Raw genomic sequence first — 16,017 nt, forward strand, 5'->3', positions numbered from 1 at the left:
AGACCAAAGAAGTTGCGGTGGCACCCACACCACTGCTACCTACAAGCTCTGCGTCTGAGGGTGGGGTGCAGATTTTGGCGTCCGCTGAGGGCATGATCTCGCTAGACCCTCACACAATGGATATAGACTGTTCAGGCAATAAGTCGGTGGCAGCAGGTGACTCTGATGCATAAACTACCTCATTGAGTGCTCCATGTCTTCTCACTGTCACGAAGATGTCATCCTCCAGTGGAATTGCGGCGGTTTTTTCCACCGCCTGGCTGAGCTGCGGCAACTGTTAAGCTCCATACCTGCTATGTGCATCGCCCTCCAGGAAACCTAGTTCCCAGAAATGCGGACCCCTGCCCTCCGCGGCTATAAGGGATATTACAGGAACCGTAGCGACTATAATAGTGTCAGGTGGAGTTTGCGTTTATGCCCTAAACTGTCTGTAGTGAACCTGTGCCCCTTCAAACCCCTCTTCAAGCTGTGGCTGTCAGAATGAGGATGACACAGGAAATAACTGTCTGCAATGTATATCTTCCTCCATTTGGTGCACTACCCCTAAATGTATTAGCTGCATTGGCTGATCACGTCCCTAAACCTCTCCTACTTTTGGGAGATTCTAACACCCATAACCCCTTGTGAGGTGGCACCGTGCTTACTGTCTCAGTTCGACCTCTGCCTCTTAAATACTGGGGCCGCCACTCATTTCAGTGTGGCTTATGGTAGTTACTCGGCCATTGATTTATCATTTTGCAGCCCATGACTTCACCCATCTATCAACTGGAGAGCACATGATGACCTGTGTGGTAGTGACCACTTCCCCCATCTTCCAGTCACTGCCCCAGCGTCAGGCCCATGGACGCTTGCCCAGATGGGCTTTAAACAAGGCGGACTGGGAAACTTTCACCTCTGCTGTCACCGTTGACTCTCCCCCACACGGTAACATCGACGTGATAGTTGGGCAGGTGACTAACACAATTGTGTCTGCGGCAGAAAACGCGATTCTTCGCTGCTTAAAGGTGCCCCCGGCGTAAGGCAGTCCCTTGGTGGTCGCCGGAAGTCGCTGAAGCAATTACGGAGCGTCGGCAAGCTCTACAGCGGCATAAGCGGCACCCTTCCTTAGAGCTCCGTGCTCGGGTTCGCTAACTTGTCAAACGACGGAAGCAGGAATGTTGAGAGAGATACATCTCGACCATTGGGTGCCATACATCACCTTCCCAAGTCTGGGTAAAGATAAAACACGTTTTCGGGTACGTGACCCCCACAGGTGTTCCCGGTGTGACTATAAATGGCGTGTTATACCGACGCAACCACGATTGCCAACTGAGGCTGGAAGGGATCGTCCTCTCATTCAGTACGTGCTACCATGAATCCTATAACGCCCCATTTACAGAGTGGAAGCTCCACATTGCCCTGACACAACTCCTGGGCCTGATAGCATCCACAGCCAAATGATTAAACATCTCTCATCTGAGTACAGGCGAAATCTCGTTATCTTCAACCGGATCTGGTGCGATGGCATCTTTCCATCGCAATGGCGGGAGAGCACCATTATTCTGATGCTCAAACCCGGTAAAAACCCACTTGACGTGGATAGCTATTTGCCCATCAGCCTCACCAATGTTCTTTGTAAGCTGCTGGAACGTATGGTATGTCGGCGGTTGGGTTGGGCCCTGGAATCGCGTGGCCTACTGGCTCCATGTCAGAGCGACTTCCGCCAGGGTCGCTCTACCACTGATAATCTTGTGTCCCTCGAGTCTGCCATCCGAACAGCCTTTTCCAGACAGCATAACTTGGTTGCCGTGTTTTTTGACTTACGTGAAGCGTATGAAACGACCTAGCGTCGTCATATCTTTGCCACATTGTATGAGTGGGGTCTCCGGGGCCCGCACCCGATTTTTATCCAAAACTTCCTGTCCCTCCGTACTGTGTGTCTGAGTTGGTGCCTCCCATAGTTCCATCCATATCCAGGAGATTGAAATCCCGCAGGGCTCTGTATTGCCTGCTTTTAGTGGGCATTAACGGTCTAGCAGCCGCTGTCGGGCCGTCCGTCTCACCTTCTCTGTAAGCAGACGATTTCTACATTTCATACTGCTGCTCCAGTACTGGTGTTGCTGGGCGTCGCCTACGGGGAGCCATCCACAAGGCGCAGTCTTGGGCTCTAGCCCACGGCCTCCAATTTTCAGCCGCAAAGTTGTCTCACGCACTTCTGTCGGCGTCGTACCATTCATCCGGACCCAGAATTTTACCTTCATGACGATCCACTCACTGTAGTGGAGACACATCGATTCTTAGGACTGGTTTTCGACGCACGATTGACTTGGCTACCTCACATTCGTCAGCTTAAGCGGAAGTGCTGGCAGCTCTTCAGAGCCCTTGTCCAATCCCGAGTTGACTTTGGGAGTGTGGTTTATGGTTCGGCAGCGCCCTCAGCGTTGCCTCGTCCCTGTACACCACTGCGGGGTTCGACCTGCGACAGGAGCTTTTAGGACAAGTCCGGTGACCAGCGTATTGGTGGAGGCTGGGGTCCCTCCATTGCATATCAGAGGTATAAAACTGCTTGCCAGTTACGCAGCACACATTCATAGTTCTTCTGAGCATCCGAACTAGTCTCCTTTTCCCGCCCGCGGCAGTCCATCTCTCGCATCGGTGGCCCAGGTCGTGGCTAACGATTGCGGTTCTTGTGCGGTCCCTTCTCTCCGAACTGGAGCCCTTCCCTTTCCCACCTTTACTTGCGGTCCGTTCACATATGCCTCCATGGTGTACGCCTCGGCCGCAGCTTCGTCTGGACCTGTCACGTGGCACTAAGGACTCCGAAACAGCATTCCTTACCTGATGGCTGCAGTGTATTCACTACAGAGGTGGTGGCCATTTCTCGTGCGCTTCAGTGTCTCCGTTCATACCATGGGGAGTCTTTTCTTTCATGTACTCACTCCTTAAGCAGCATGAAAACTATCGACCAGTGCTATCCTCGTCATCCTTTGGTAGCGTCCACCCAGGAGTCCCCCTATACCCTGAAACGATCCAGTCATTCAGCGGCGTTCGTCCGGACCCCTGGTCATGTCTGAAGCAAAGGAAACGAACTTGCTGGCAGGTTGACCAAACAGGCTACACGGAAACCACTTCTGGACATGGGCATCCCTGCAACTGACCTGCGTTCGTCATTGCGCCGCAAGGTTTTTCAGCTTTGGGGGACAGAATGGCAAAATACCAGTACGTACAACAAACTAAGATCAATTAAGGGGACCACGAATGTGTGGAAGTCCTCGATAAGAGGGCCTCTCGCAGGGACTCTGTGGTTCTCTGCCGGCTCCGCATTTGTCACGCCTGGGCGACCCACGGCTACCTCAGTGTCGGTGCGGCGCCCGGTTGACAGTGGCCCATATTATTCTGCTCTGTCCTCCTTTGGTTGCCCTGCGACTTAATCTTCGGTTGCTGGACTCGTTATCATTGATTTCAGCAGACAACGCCTCATTGGCTGATTTGGTTTTACGTTTCATCCGTGTATGGATGAAATCTTAAAATCTTTCTTCATAGTAGTGCACACTGATTCACGACTTCAGCTGAACTCAATGTGCGTGCCCTAGAGCAGTCAGCGCGTCTCACCATTGGTTTTCCGTTGTCCTTGTCTCCTTCGTAGGACCGGTGGCTATTTTTACAATACTTACTTCCTTTCTTTCACGGACAGGTAAACCACCTGAGAATCGTACTCCTGCTGCTGCTGCTGCTGCTGCTGCTGGAAATATACCACGGCGTCCACTGTTGAAATGAAAACGAAAACGTCTCTGCAGTGGCGTGACACTCAGCATTTCGCAAATACGCGTCATACGCAAATATGCGGTGCTGTTCCTGCCACAGCGTCATCGCTGCTGAAACTGCGTCCGATAGCGAGAGCGCTGTTAGAGGTTCCGCCATTCCACCACGAGGGACATGGTACTAATCATTTCAAAAAGTCTGGTTCTCTTCAGTCGCTTGGTATCTATCATAGCAAGAACTTTCTTTTCGAAAGCCATTTTGCTGCTCACCCACGATCGGTTCGTAGTGTCTGTACAATTTATTTTTGGTGATATTGGCAAAAATTTACATTTAGAGTTCAGTAAGCTTACTATCCGGTGATCACAATTTTAAAAATGTCCATATTTTGAAGATAGGGATGACAGTTGACTTACTGCAGCTTTCAGGTATACTATCTTCTGCCGAGATATTTAACATGTGATAATAATGATTCTATGTTCAGCGTCACGGAGAACTACGTAGCGAACCATAACAGGATGGTAAAGACAAAACGAAAAAGTTGGTTGAACCATCCGTTCACACGAATCCCTGCTAGTAAGTGTATAGAATCTGTTTTCCAGGAGATGGTAAAGTTCAACTGTTATCGGTTTTTTTCGTCCTTTCCCGAAATAAGTTAGAGCACTTAAGGAGAGAAACTAAAACTCACAAAATTGTGAAGGAATGGCTGATACTTGTTTAGATTGCACTCTCTCTGTGTACTGCAGAGTGCGTTGTGTGTAGATTTTATTATTATTATTGAACTCGGATTTATTCTCTCGTTTCCAGCTTCGATCAGCTAGAAAAGCAGTCCGTGGCTGTGCGCCTCACGTCTTTATTCCTTCCAGACTTATCGTCGTAGTAAATTCAATCAATAATAATTTTTAAATGTGTGATAGCACTTCTCTGATGCTGGTGGGTACAAAATACGTTTAGATAGTCTGAGCAGCATGTAGGTAGTAGCTTCTCTCTTCAGCATAGGTTTTTGAATAGCAACAGAAATCTGTGCTCGGCACCCGTTCTGTGGAGACATAGCACAAAGACAAATGCAGGTGTTAAAAATAAAAGCTTTCTAACTGGCGCCGTGATGTGTTCTTAGGGACACTCCATTTGAGTACCACGCAGTAAAAATAGGGCTACGTGGCGCCGTCAGCTCGTGCAGTTTTGGTGTCTAAGCGTGGCGTCACCCCGCCCCAACAGTTGGGCTGTTTACCACTAGAGGATCCGTGGCGCCGTGGGCGGGGTTATGCAAACAGGCTGTAGGCTGGCGTCGACTGGTCGGCGGGCTGTGGTCGGAAGCGTCGACGTATCGATCGCTAGGCCACTCCGGAATGGCGCCCACTGGTGGTTGTCTCCTCGAAGCAGTGTGGAGAGTCGATTTGCAATATAAAGCAACCTGGTTCTAACACACACACACACACACACACACACACACACACACACACACACTCTCTGCACCTTCAGTTTACCCCTTCCGCGTTAGACTTCATATTTCGAAAGCGAAGTTCCGTTTTCATGAAGGCTTGTTTCAGTGGCCTTTTAAAATTCAGTAGCCCACTGCCGTATCCCGTAATAAACTTAAGAGGTAAACGCAATAGTTAAATGTTTATAAGTATGACTCGTCGCATAATTAAACATTGTTTCGATGTATAAATGCGCTAAGATTTCAGAGCTGTGTGTTGGTGAACTTCAGCGACTGAGTTGGCTGAAGTGACATTGAAAGAAAATGTCTCTCCACGGGCTCTACAATATAATCTTTATTCTATTACATTACATAACATGGTTTTGGCATACAGCCCTTGATACTGATCGCTGGGAAGTGCATACTCTAAATTGAAGACTGTACCATTCGTCTAGCGAACCGCAAGCCTTGCATTCTCAAGATATGACGCCGACTAAGAGACTGTTGCGCCTCGTATCGTCCACTTACTTCGTCGAATCACTTAACTGCAGCGACTTGATTCGAATGAAAAAGCTTTGTCTGAGTACTGGTAGTCAAATTAACCTATTGTTTCTGCTTACTTATAGTCATCTGCAGCTACGAAAGAAATTCCTCGGGAAATATCTCGATGCCATTAACACAATCTCCGCTCGAGATCGAAGTTTATAGCCCAGAACAGCAGTGCTTCCGCGATGTTTTTCAAATTGAATCTGCGCAGTTGGTGGATTTTAACTCTAGAAACAATACGCGATTACGATTTTTCTCCTAAAAATATTAAATCTTAAAACGACCATGAAATGAGGTCGTTAGACGTGACGCATGACGGTGGCACAAAACACAAGCAGGACTAACTCAATCTTGGTCTCTTCCCATTTTATTTTAACGGTTAACTAGTTTAGAGTTCATAACCATTATCAGAACGATAAGGGAAAAAATTATTTAAATAAAAATAAATTTTTAATGTACCACATTTTTAAATTGGACTAAAAAATATAAAAATTCTCTTAGCCCCATACAGATTCCTAATCCCCAGACATAGTCCTGGAAATTTGTGATGGTGAGTTTTTAACTGCTACGGAAGTATTTGCAGGGTATGAAACGAAAAACGTGGGGTGCATGCAGTAGATCATAAGCGGTGACCTATTCATGCATTAATTATACTGTGTGTTCTAGAAGGAATGGTCAGTATTCAGGGATGTGATAGGAACCATCATTCAAAGCAAAAAAGTAAGCAAGGTCTCTAAAATGCACATCGTAAGAGCAATTAGCATATCTTGAAGATTATGTGGTAATAGATCTTCCAGTACTCACTTTAGAGCCCTTCGAATGACCGTTCCTGTTAAGTCATGGAATACTGACCATTCCATCCGGGACACAATGTTGATTGCATGCCCCGTACGTTTTTCGGTTTAAATCTTGCGAGTATTTTCATAGTTGAAAATGGATTCGACCTCTCACTGACGAGGCTTACCAGTAGTCGTTCTTCCCGCAAACTGTTAGCGACTGGCACTGGAAAAGGGGAAATGGCCTTGGTAAACAAAATACTCTTCACCACACGCCAGACGAAAGATTTGCATTTTATTGTCGTCCAGTTCTGATCAATTTCTAACTTTCGAAGCATGTGGCTCGTAAGTAGGTTAGTGTAAAATTGGAAAAAATTGTATATAACAGGTGGCCAAGAAAGTGACCTAATAAAAAAAACTTAAGTACAGGTATTGCAGAATTTGTGGAACATAAATCAGCTAAAAGTGGCAAAGGCAACAAATAATCTATTTACCTTACAAAATGCAGTTACACACAGGGCGTGTATCCACTAACTGATTCACAGTGTGCAGGATATTTAAAAAAACAGGTAAAAGTTTATATTCTTTGCGCCAGTGGCATTGGTGGGAGGTGCGGTTACAGTTATTAAATAACCAAATATCCATGGATTTGAAACTGCCCCAGTCACTGGCGCCAATAATTGTTAGCATCCAACCATTATTTAAGCATCACATACATTGTTAATCAGCCAAGTTCACGACTACGCGGTCTCTGTATCAATGCATATATAAGGTAATTAACTTACTTGTTTATCGTGACAATGCAACAGGTTCAGGTTTCAGAATCCTGCAGCGTCTTTATTTTTAGGCTCCTCATGTAGATAAGGCGATGGCTGTGAATCTGAAACCAATTATTTGTCCAAGTAAATAAATATGTGATATAAAGACAGAGTTCCACAGTTTATCAGAACAAAGGAGCTAACAGCTTGTTTTAAATATTCTTTTCATCAACATGAAGGAACTTCTTGGTAATTCGAAGAAAATCACAGAAAAACTCAGAATAAACGAGTTCACTCTAACACAAGTTTAAGATAAAATAAAGAAAATTTCAAAAAAATGTGGCCGAAGTACCATAATTCTTTGTAAAGAGAAGCAGAAAACGGAACTAAAACTAAAAATATTGATTTTATATATCATATTTGTTTTAATATTTCACATGAAAGGCACATACAAATTTGTGAAAAAATATAACGAGTTGAATTTTCAAATAGATCAGGCATATTTTCTGCTTACTATCTTTCAGTGTGTCCTCCTCCTCCTCCTGCATCAGAATCTATTTAGTCATCATCTTCGTTCTTGTTGCACATAACAGGCAAAATTTCAGTATCACTCAGGGTGCCATGTAATAGTCAAAATGTACGAAGTCATCAAATGGTAGATTTTTCTTCAAAATTTAGTATGCGGGGTGGAAACTGAAACCTTGGGGGGGGGGGGGGGGGAAGTAAGTTCCTGAATTAATAGATGCGGATCCTGTTACTTGTGCCCATGCTACAGAGTTTTGCACAGCATACAAAAATGGCATAAATGAAAATCAGGAAGCAGTGCTCATGGTACATTATCTTATCAGACTTGATGCCAAATTTTGGTGTGACAAACCTTCATATTTTAACAAGGGATAGATTGTTAAAAAAACGCTTGGAATGAGATAATTTGTCAGACATTTTATGTCTGCCCGTCAGAAAATTAGTGAACCATTAACTTCCCTACAAATAGATAAGCTATACTATCAGCCTCAAAAATTACCAATTTTTTTTCCTGGCTTTAACTTCTTGTATTTTAAAATTGATATGTGATTTAATTATTAGCACCACTGAAAAGAGTGCATTTAAAGATATAAGGACCTATTTTCGTTCCAGTGCTCCTACATTTAATGTGCAAAACCTTTGGCTTAAATATTTGGGTTTTATCAATATTTAACTAGTGTTTCAACATCGGGTTATTGAGTGTAGTTGGCTGTACCAGAATTGCTCAAAAGATAGCTAATTACACCTCCAGCAGTTTTTTGTTCCTGGTGTTAACTCAGTAAACAGAATCACTTCAGTTTATAAGTCACCTGTTTAAAGTGTAAAAATCCTGATCTTAAATGTAAATAGGAAAGCAAGCACCCACAGAGAATTGGTCAACAACTGACAAAGAGAAAGTTTACTTGACTGGCACCCATAAGGAAATTGGTATCAGTCTTACCTTTGTTTCTACAATTTCTGTTAACAGAAGGAAAATACATCAGTTTCCCTCTTAAACAGGATTATTAGTTAAACCACTTGCTCACTTGTAGAAGCATGCAGGTAAAAAAAATTTAAGTTATTCAAGGATTTGTCCCACTGGAGGTCTTCTGGAAAACCACATAAACCTAAATAAAGATAACTGAAAAGAATTTTAGATTGCGTGTTGATAACAAAATGGTCTGGAAAAACATTTTTTTGTGGTTCCACTACATGGAAACAGCTATATAACTAGAAGAATTTGGCAAAATTGAACACAACTTGGTGACTGGCTGGAGGAGAGAAGAAACCCAGCCTGGTAAGTAAGACAGTGGCACATGGGATAACCCACCTAGAATTGTTTCAAAACTAGCTCATTTTGGCAGAATAATTAAACATTACTAGTGTTCTATTCATACCGAAACCCAGTTCATGAATCTTGATCGGCAGATTTGACAAACCTGAAACAAAAATGTGAATTACAATCATTATCCAAAATTTGTGTTTTTATTCCCATCAGAAAGAGAGCTCAGGTTTTCGTGCAAATCCAGTGGAACAATCTTCAATTAAGAATTGCTGTGCTCAAGAAAATAGATGTCTTTCTTTGGACGACATCAGACTGTTACACATTAGAATCTCTGCATTCATACTGCTATTGTTCAAATGACAGCTCACTTCCCTTCTGCTTTCCTCCACACACCAAACGGCAAGCTGCTGTAACTACTTAGCATTCTCACTGCTTGGCATTTGCCCAGAAAATGCGGTGTTCATAAATCCATTACTACCCTTTCCATGTTACAGGAAAAACTCTTACCTCGCTATTAGATATTAAGTAACATTACTGTGTTTTTTTGTCATTATGTAAGAGAGTTTCATAGACTTAAGTTTTCACATATAAATTTCTCATGGAAAAACTGTGGTTTGTATTAGCATAGTTAATTGCCGGCAGGGATGAGTGGTGACTGAAGATGGCGACCCCGCCGCCTGCTGCCTCTGCTGTGGACGTCGCGCCTGGAGCCATCCCAAGCCCCGACGCCGTCAACGCCATATCTGAAACTCCAGACGCAGAACGCCTGAGCCTCAGCAGCAGCTGTTCCTCCTCTAGTTCCAGCTCACCTTGTGTGCTCTGCTCGGACACCCATCCACTCGAAGTGAGTGTTCCTTACTGATGATGTAGAATATGGAGTGCTTCTAGGGAAGACATTTACTTGAAAACTTAACTTTATCTCACTGTACATTATTTGATAGTGATAGTCGCAGGAGAAATGCAGCTATGCATTAAATAATTATCTTAGATTTCATTATCTTTTGCAGCAGATCTAGAGCAGTTTGTAGTCGTATTTAACACGTTAGGTTTTGTAGTAACTTCTTTCCACTATACCTTCTTCGTAGTTTATCCACTCCATACTTTACAAAATCATCAGCTGATTGTGGAAGTAGTAATCGTCAGTTCTGTATGGGAGAATGCAAAATTGTTAGTAAAACTTTTCCATGGTAATATAGCTGCATTTAGATCCAGTTAAAATTCTTCAGGACTGTATTATTAGTGCCACTTCAAAGCAAATGCTCCAATTAACAAATCTTAAGCGTACAAATTCCTGTCTGCTTTTATGCAGAATTAAATACATAGCTTTCCATTTTGCATTATTTGTACTGTTGTCAGAGGTTTTGTTAATGAATTCTTTTCTCATACCTTCCCTAGCTTCTTTTGTATTTGTTGTCATTATTATTTCTGTAACAGAAATGAAAGTTTCTCTAATGATAATATTAGTCACTGTGTTATTGCACCTGGTAATTTTTACATTTAATATCTTACCTTTCTCCTTGAAGTGTACAGCATATCTTTAATTTTACACAAATTTGTGCAGATTTACATTAAATAATTTGTCGAAATATTTGCTGCAGTGTTTCCATTCTTCTGGTTAGATTTTTTTGTTGAGGTATTGAATAGTTTGAATTTTAACCTTTGCACTGTCTGTTCCGTGATGTTTCTTGCTACACTGGACATTGCTTGGCTGATTAAACTGTGCTATCTTCTCTACCTGGGTCCTTATTTTTGTGTGATTTGTGTACGCGCTGTGCATAAGAAACATATACAAACATTTTGCAATGCTGTATTCATCAAATTAATGTGCTTGTTACAAAGCATACTCCTTACTACCTTCCTGTTTCATCATACTGTCTTGGCTAAACTTCAACACCAAATTCTGTCTCTCATAAGTGTATGTACTTAACAGCTGTTCGTTATAAATACAATGCTACAATTCGTAAGTAGACAGAACTAAACTGTAATTCCAGTGCCAGATAGGGGATCATAGGTTTCCTATTGTGCTAGATTTCAGGGTGCAGTTTTTTATGGATTTGCACTTCTGTGGAAGTTTGTTTTCACTTTGAGGCTGTTTAAGAAGCAGATGTTTTCTGATCTTGTTGCTGTAGATATTTAGCAATCCTGATACAGAAATCCAACAATTTCAGCACATTTGTGAAGACTGTATACAAGTCTTGTTCACCTTGCCTAGATAGGTCCGGTCCATCAGATCACAAGAGCCACTCAGGTCCACTAAAAATTAGTTAGTGCATGCATTTAACTCTTCTCATTTTGCCAAAAGTGCTTCTGTGATATGGCTACCTGTAAGTTTCTAAGGATTCATTAATTCATGCTTACCTCTAAACATGGTTAAAATTTCTAGAAGAAGAGTGCATGTAGCATTTATCCATACAGGAACATGGGAAACCTCTAGAGCATGTACAAAAATACATTTTAATTTTGTCTGCAGCCACATCTTTCACAGCCCTGCACTGGCTGTAGATCAAGAGATACAGGCGCAGTAGCACGTTGCTTTGACTGTAACCATTTCCTGTGCACTGCCTGCATGATGGCCCACCAGTTCATGCACTGCTTTGAGGGCCACACAGTCCATTCACTTGAGAAAGAAGAGCTAATGCAAGTGACAATTGGTGCCAACCCTAACAACAAAGCTGGTTCCCCTGTATTGTCACCAGGCATTCAGTTACAGGTATTAAGTGATTCTTAAGGAAGATAGTGGTGCATGTGTGTGCTTAGGGGAGGGCTGTAGTCTCAGTAAAAATTACAGGTGAGTTAGTTTTGAAGTGTTTCTTGTGAGCCTTTGTGGGGAACTTATAGTGGGGTTGCTGTTGTTACCAGTGAATGGTACTATTGTTTTCTGTAAAATTAAGAAAAACTTGAAGTGGTGTGGTATTGTTGCTGTAGGAGTCTTCATTAGTTTCAAATTGCTTTCTACTGTTTCTACCACAGTGTAATACAATTTGATATCCTTATCAGGTAAAAGTAAATAGCCTGTTTAGTAACACTTGTCTTTCTCTCTAGTAGTTGCATTTATTAAACAGATAAAAACAAATTCTGTTATGTAGGCTGTGGTTTTTAGTAGTTGCTATCCATGCATGTCAACATGTGATGTGAAAGTGCTGAAAAATAAATTTTTTCTTTATAAATCTTGTATTAGAATTTTTCACTCCTCCTGTTTGAAACAAGAACTTGCCTGTTTTTCAACAAAATGTTACACTTTCCTCTATAAAAGCTCTTTTACACTTAAGCACAAAAACCAATAATGATGCTGAAGCATCCATACCCTGTGCAGCACAGTTCATGCATGTAACATTGTTACTGAATTGCAGATGTTTGTTTCATAACTTCTTTGCAATGATTTACCTGATGACATTTGTGCTTTAATGGATATATGAAACATAATTTGCTTTTTTGTAAAATTTATCAACAAAATAATCTAGCAATTTGGGAGTGGAAATAGGTACATTTACATTCATATTTGTAATGTAAATGTACAGTAGAATTGTGGTGGTTCTAGTGAAAGTTAGTTAACCAGTGGTGTATGCAAAGTTAAAGTTCTTTACTTTGTGGCCTGTTTATTGGCTCTACTGCAGTAATCATAATGATTATTGTAACTAAATTTTTTCCAGTAATTAAATATCTTGATATTATCATTTGTCACAAATATTCCTATGATCAGTTAGTGATAAAACTGCCACTTCCTCTATAGCAATCATGTTGTCACCATTATTCAGTGCTAGATAACTGAAACAATCGTGTGCATGTCTTCATTGTCTGGGCAGACTAAATGTTCTACACATTTAGACGAATTACTGTTCTCCCCCCCCCCCCCCCCCCCCACACACACACACACACTTTAATCCTCCTTTTGTGACTGTAGCACAAAGTATCCTCTGCCATACATTTCATGCCTTGTTGAGCATAATTCTTGGTGGCCAGAAGCCATGGGAAGGAAATGTATGTGATGTTGGTAGAAAGTCAATCCTCCAGTACTGAAGCCTTTGTGGTGTATTTGTCTCCATAGTCCTGTTTGAAATGAGTTCGGGCAATCTACATTCAAATCAATGGTGGTCTGACTTGTTGTAGACCTTCAGTTACCTCATACAGTTCTGTGGCAGTAATGTAGTCTCCTGTGCAGCAGTTCATGCATGTGGAAAACATTATCTGCAATACTGAAATTCCTGGAAACCTGACTTCTTCTGTAAGCACAGATAAGCCTCAAGTCTTCTGGCTTTCTTTATGCACCCCATCAATTATTCTCATGTGCACACCTCTTCACAACAGTGCAGCAATTATGCCCATTGTTTCCAATATGTCTTCCCCCTACAGTTTTGCCCTCTATGGCTCCCTGTAGTACCATGGATGTTATTCCATTATGTCTAATAACAAATGTCTTCTCATTCTTCCTGTCATTGTTCCTCATATATTCGTTTTCTTGCCAATTACACAGACAACCACCTGATTGCTTATCAGAACAGTACACTTGAGTTTTCGGTATCTTTCTGTAACACATCATCTTGAGTACTTCAGTCCTTTTTTTATTTTATTTTTTCTTATTTTACCATAGTCTTTGATTCACTTCAGTACAATGCATTGCTCCGTGTATATATTCTCAGAATATTCCTGCTCAAATTAAAACCTACATTTGATACTAGTAGATGGCTATAAATGAAGAATGCTGTTTGTGCCTGTTTGAGTTCGATCCTTATATCCCCCTTGCTTCAGACATCTTGCATTATTTTGCTACTGAGTTAATGGTATTCCTTCACCTCGTCTACTGTGCAGTTAACAATTTTGATAAGTTTGTATCTAATTGTGTTTCTGCTTTTTCTCGTTACTTTCTCAAGTTTAATCTCAATCGATATTGTGAATTCAGTAGACTATTCATTCTATTTCGATAGTCCAGTAATTCTTCAATTTTCATTGACAGTAGTAATGTCATTTGTGAATCTTAAGATTGATATTATAAGGTTACGGTTGTAAGATTACTATCTGTGTTGAGGTAATTGGATTATGTTGAGTGAGACTGAAGCTAAAATCTTCAGTGGAGTAATAGCTGAAGTCAGAAAGGTATCAAGAGTACTAAGCAATAGAGAAGAAGAGAAGCAGATGTGTTTATTCGTTTGTCATCATAAATAAGTGTTCCAATAAAATAAATAATTTTTATTTAACTGGTAAAGTAATAAGATTTTACTTCTATCGTAATAACGAGGAGTTTTGCTATTTGGGGAGCAAAATAACTGATGATGGTCGAAGTAGAGAGGATATAAAATGTAGACTGGCAATGGCGAGGAAAGTGTTTCTGAAGAAGAGAAATTTGTTAACATCGAGAATTGATTTAAGTGTCAGGAAGCCGTTTCTGAAAGTATTTGTATGGAGCATAGCCATGTATGGAAGTGAAACATGGACGATAACTAGTTTGGACAAGAAGAGAATAGAAGCTTTCGAAATGTGGTGCTACAGAAGAATGCTGAAGATTAGATGGGTAGATCACATAACTAATGAGGAGGCATTAAATAGAATTGGGGGGGAGAAGAGGAGTTTGTGGCACAGCTTGACTAGGAGGAGGGATCGGTTGGTAGGACATGTTCTGAGACATCGAGGGATCACCAATTTAGTATTGGAGGGCAGCGTGGAGGGTAAAAATCGTAGAGGGAGACAAAGATATGAATACATTAAATAGATTCAGAAGGATGTAGGTTACAGTAGGTACTGGGAGGTGAAGCAGCTTGCACAGGATAGAGTAGCATGGAGAGCTGCATCAAACCAGTCTCAGGACTGAATACAACAACAACAACAGCAACAACAACAACAGTAATAACGAGTGACATAGTACATGGCAATTCATTTCTTTGTAGTGTAGGTGGTGCATCTTATCCAACTAGACCATCACAAGCTAGAGCATCAGAATGTAATAAGGTACGTTTTATGTTTACAACAAATTTTGTTGTATAAATTAATGTACAGGGTGTACTGTTCATCTAATGACTGCAAGCACAGGGTGGTTTGTCGGTCGCTGAAACCGCACAGGCTGGTGAAATGGGCTCTTGCCTTGTAGGTTTCTTGCTCATCAGAGCTCGTGGCTCTACGGCAAAGTTAGAGCAGATGAAATAGATTTTTTTCCTGCAGACGTACAGGTTCTTGCACACACTTCGGCTGTTCAGTTTCAGACGTGTAGCTGTAGACCCGGGTCTCCTTCACAGTAACAAATTGGCTTACAAAATTAGTTTACTTTTTGCCAAATATTCCAACCTTAACAAATCCAAAACTATGTTTGCTATTGGTCAAAACGCAGCAAATGCAGTAGACAGAAACAGAAGTCCCCACATAAGAACAAAGACACCTCATTGAAGCTTGTATGCCTATGTGCTGATAGCTTTCCTATTCTCTGAAAAAATTGTTTCGGCATAATGCAGTATGTAAATCTGTGACAGTGTTTTGCTTTTGCCATAACCTTATTAGAAATGCAAGAAGTGTGATTTGTATTTGCATGTACAAAAGTTGCCTGTGATTTGAAGACGGATGTTACACTACTAGGTTGCCACTCGACTGTAAAGTTTCTGCAGTGGATTGAAATAACAAATTGTTATTTATCTTGAAAATCATTTGACTGCAGGCCAGTTGTGTGTAAACAAAATTTCATTGTTGTACCTATAGTGACAAACATCCCACCTGTTTCAAAATGAATCCTGTGTCATGACTCTTGACCCAGACTTTTTTCCCCGAAAACTGAAGAGTCAACACTAAACTCCTTAAGAGTTACATTGTGTGTGGCCTCATATTAATATGCTGTAGATTGTTGAAATCAGTGAATTACAGGTAATATGTTAGTATTAAAATTGAGGATGCCATGTTTAGATGGAGAAAGAGATGTGGCTGTAAGTGTTGAAAAATTTATCTGTATAGCTGGAAGTTGATCTTTCGCTGAGCACCTCCAACAAATTTTTGCTGATATTTCTGATTGTATTT

General features: G+C 41.5%; 1 protein-coding gene across 1 annotated transcript in view; it reads left to right on the top strand.

Moving 5' to 3' along the window:
- The window catches only part of LOC126094431 (brain tumor protein), a 205,265-nt gene that overhangs the window by 176,973 nt on the left and 12,275 nt on the right, over positions 1-16,017 (top strand). Inside the window, exon 2 of the mRNA XM_049908799.1 lies at positions 9,670-9,871. Within this exon, the coding sequence (XP_049764756.1) occupies positions 9,689-9,871 (183 nt within the window). The 5' untranslated portion in view covers positions 9,670-9,688. The remainder of the gene's footprint in view (positions 1-9,669; positions 9,872-16,017) is intronic.

Source organism: Schistocerca cancellata, chromosome 8 (assembly GCF_023864275.1).
Source record: "Schistocerca cancellata isolate TAMUIC-IGC-003103 chromosome 8, iqSchCanc2.1, whole genome shotgun sequence".
NCBI lineage: Eukaryota > Metazoa > Arthropoda > Insecta > Orthoptera > Acrididae > Schistocerca > Schistocerca cancellata.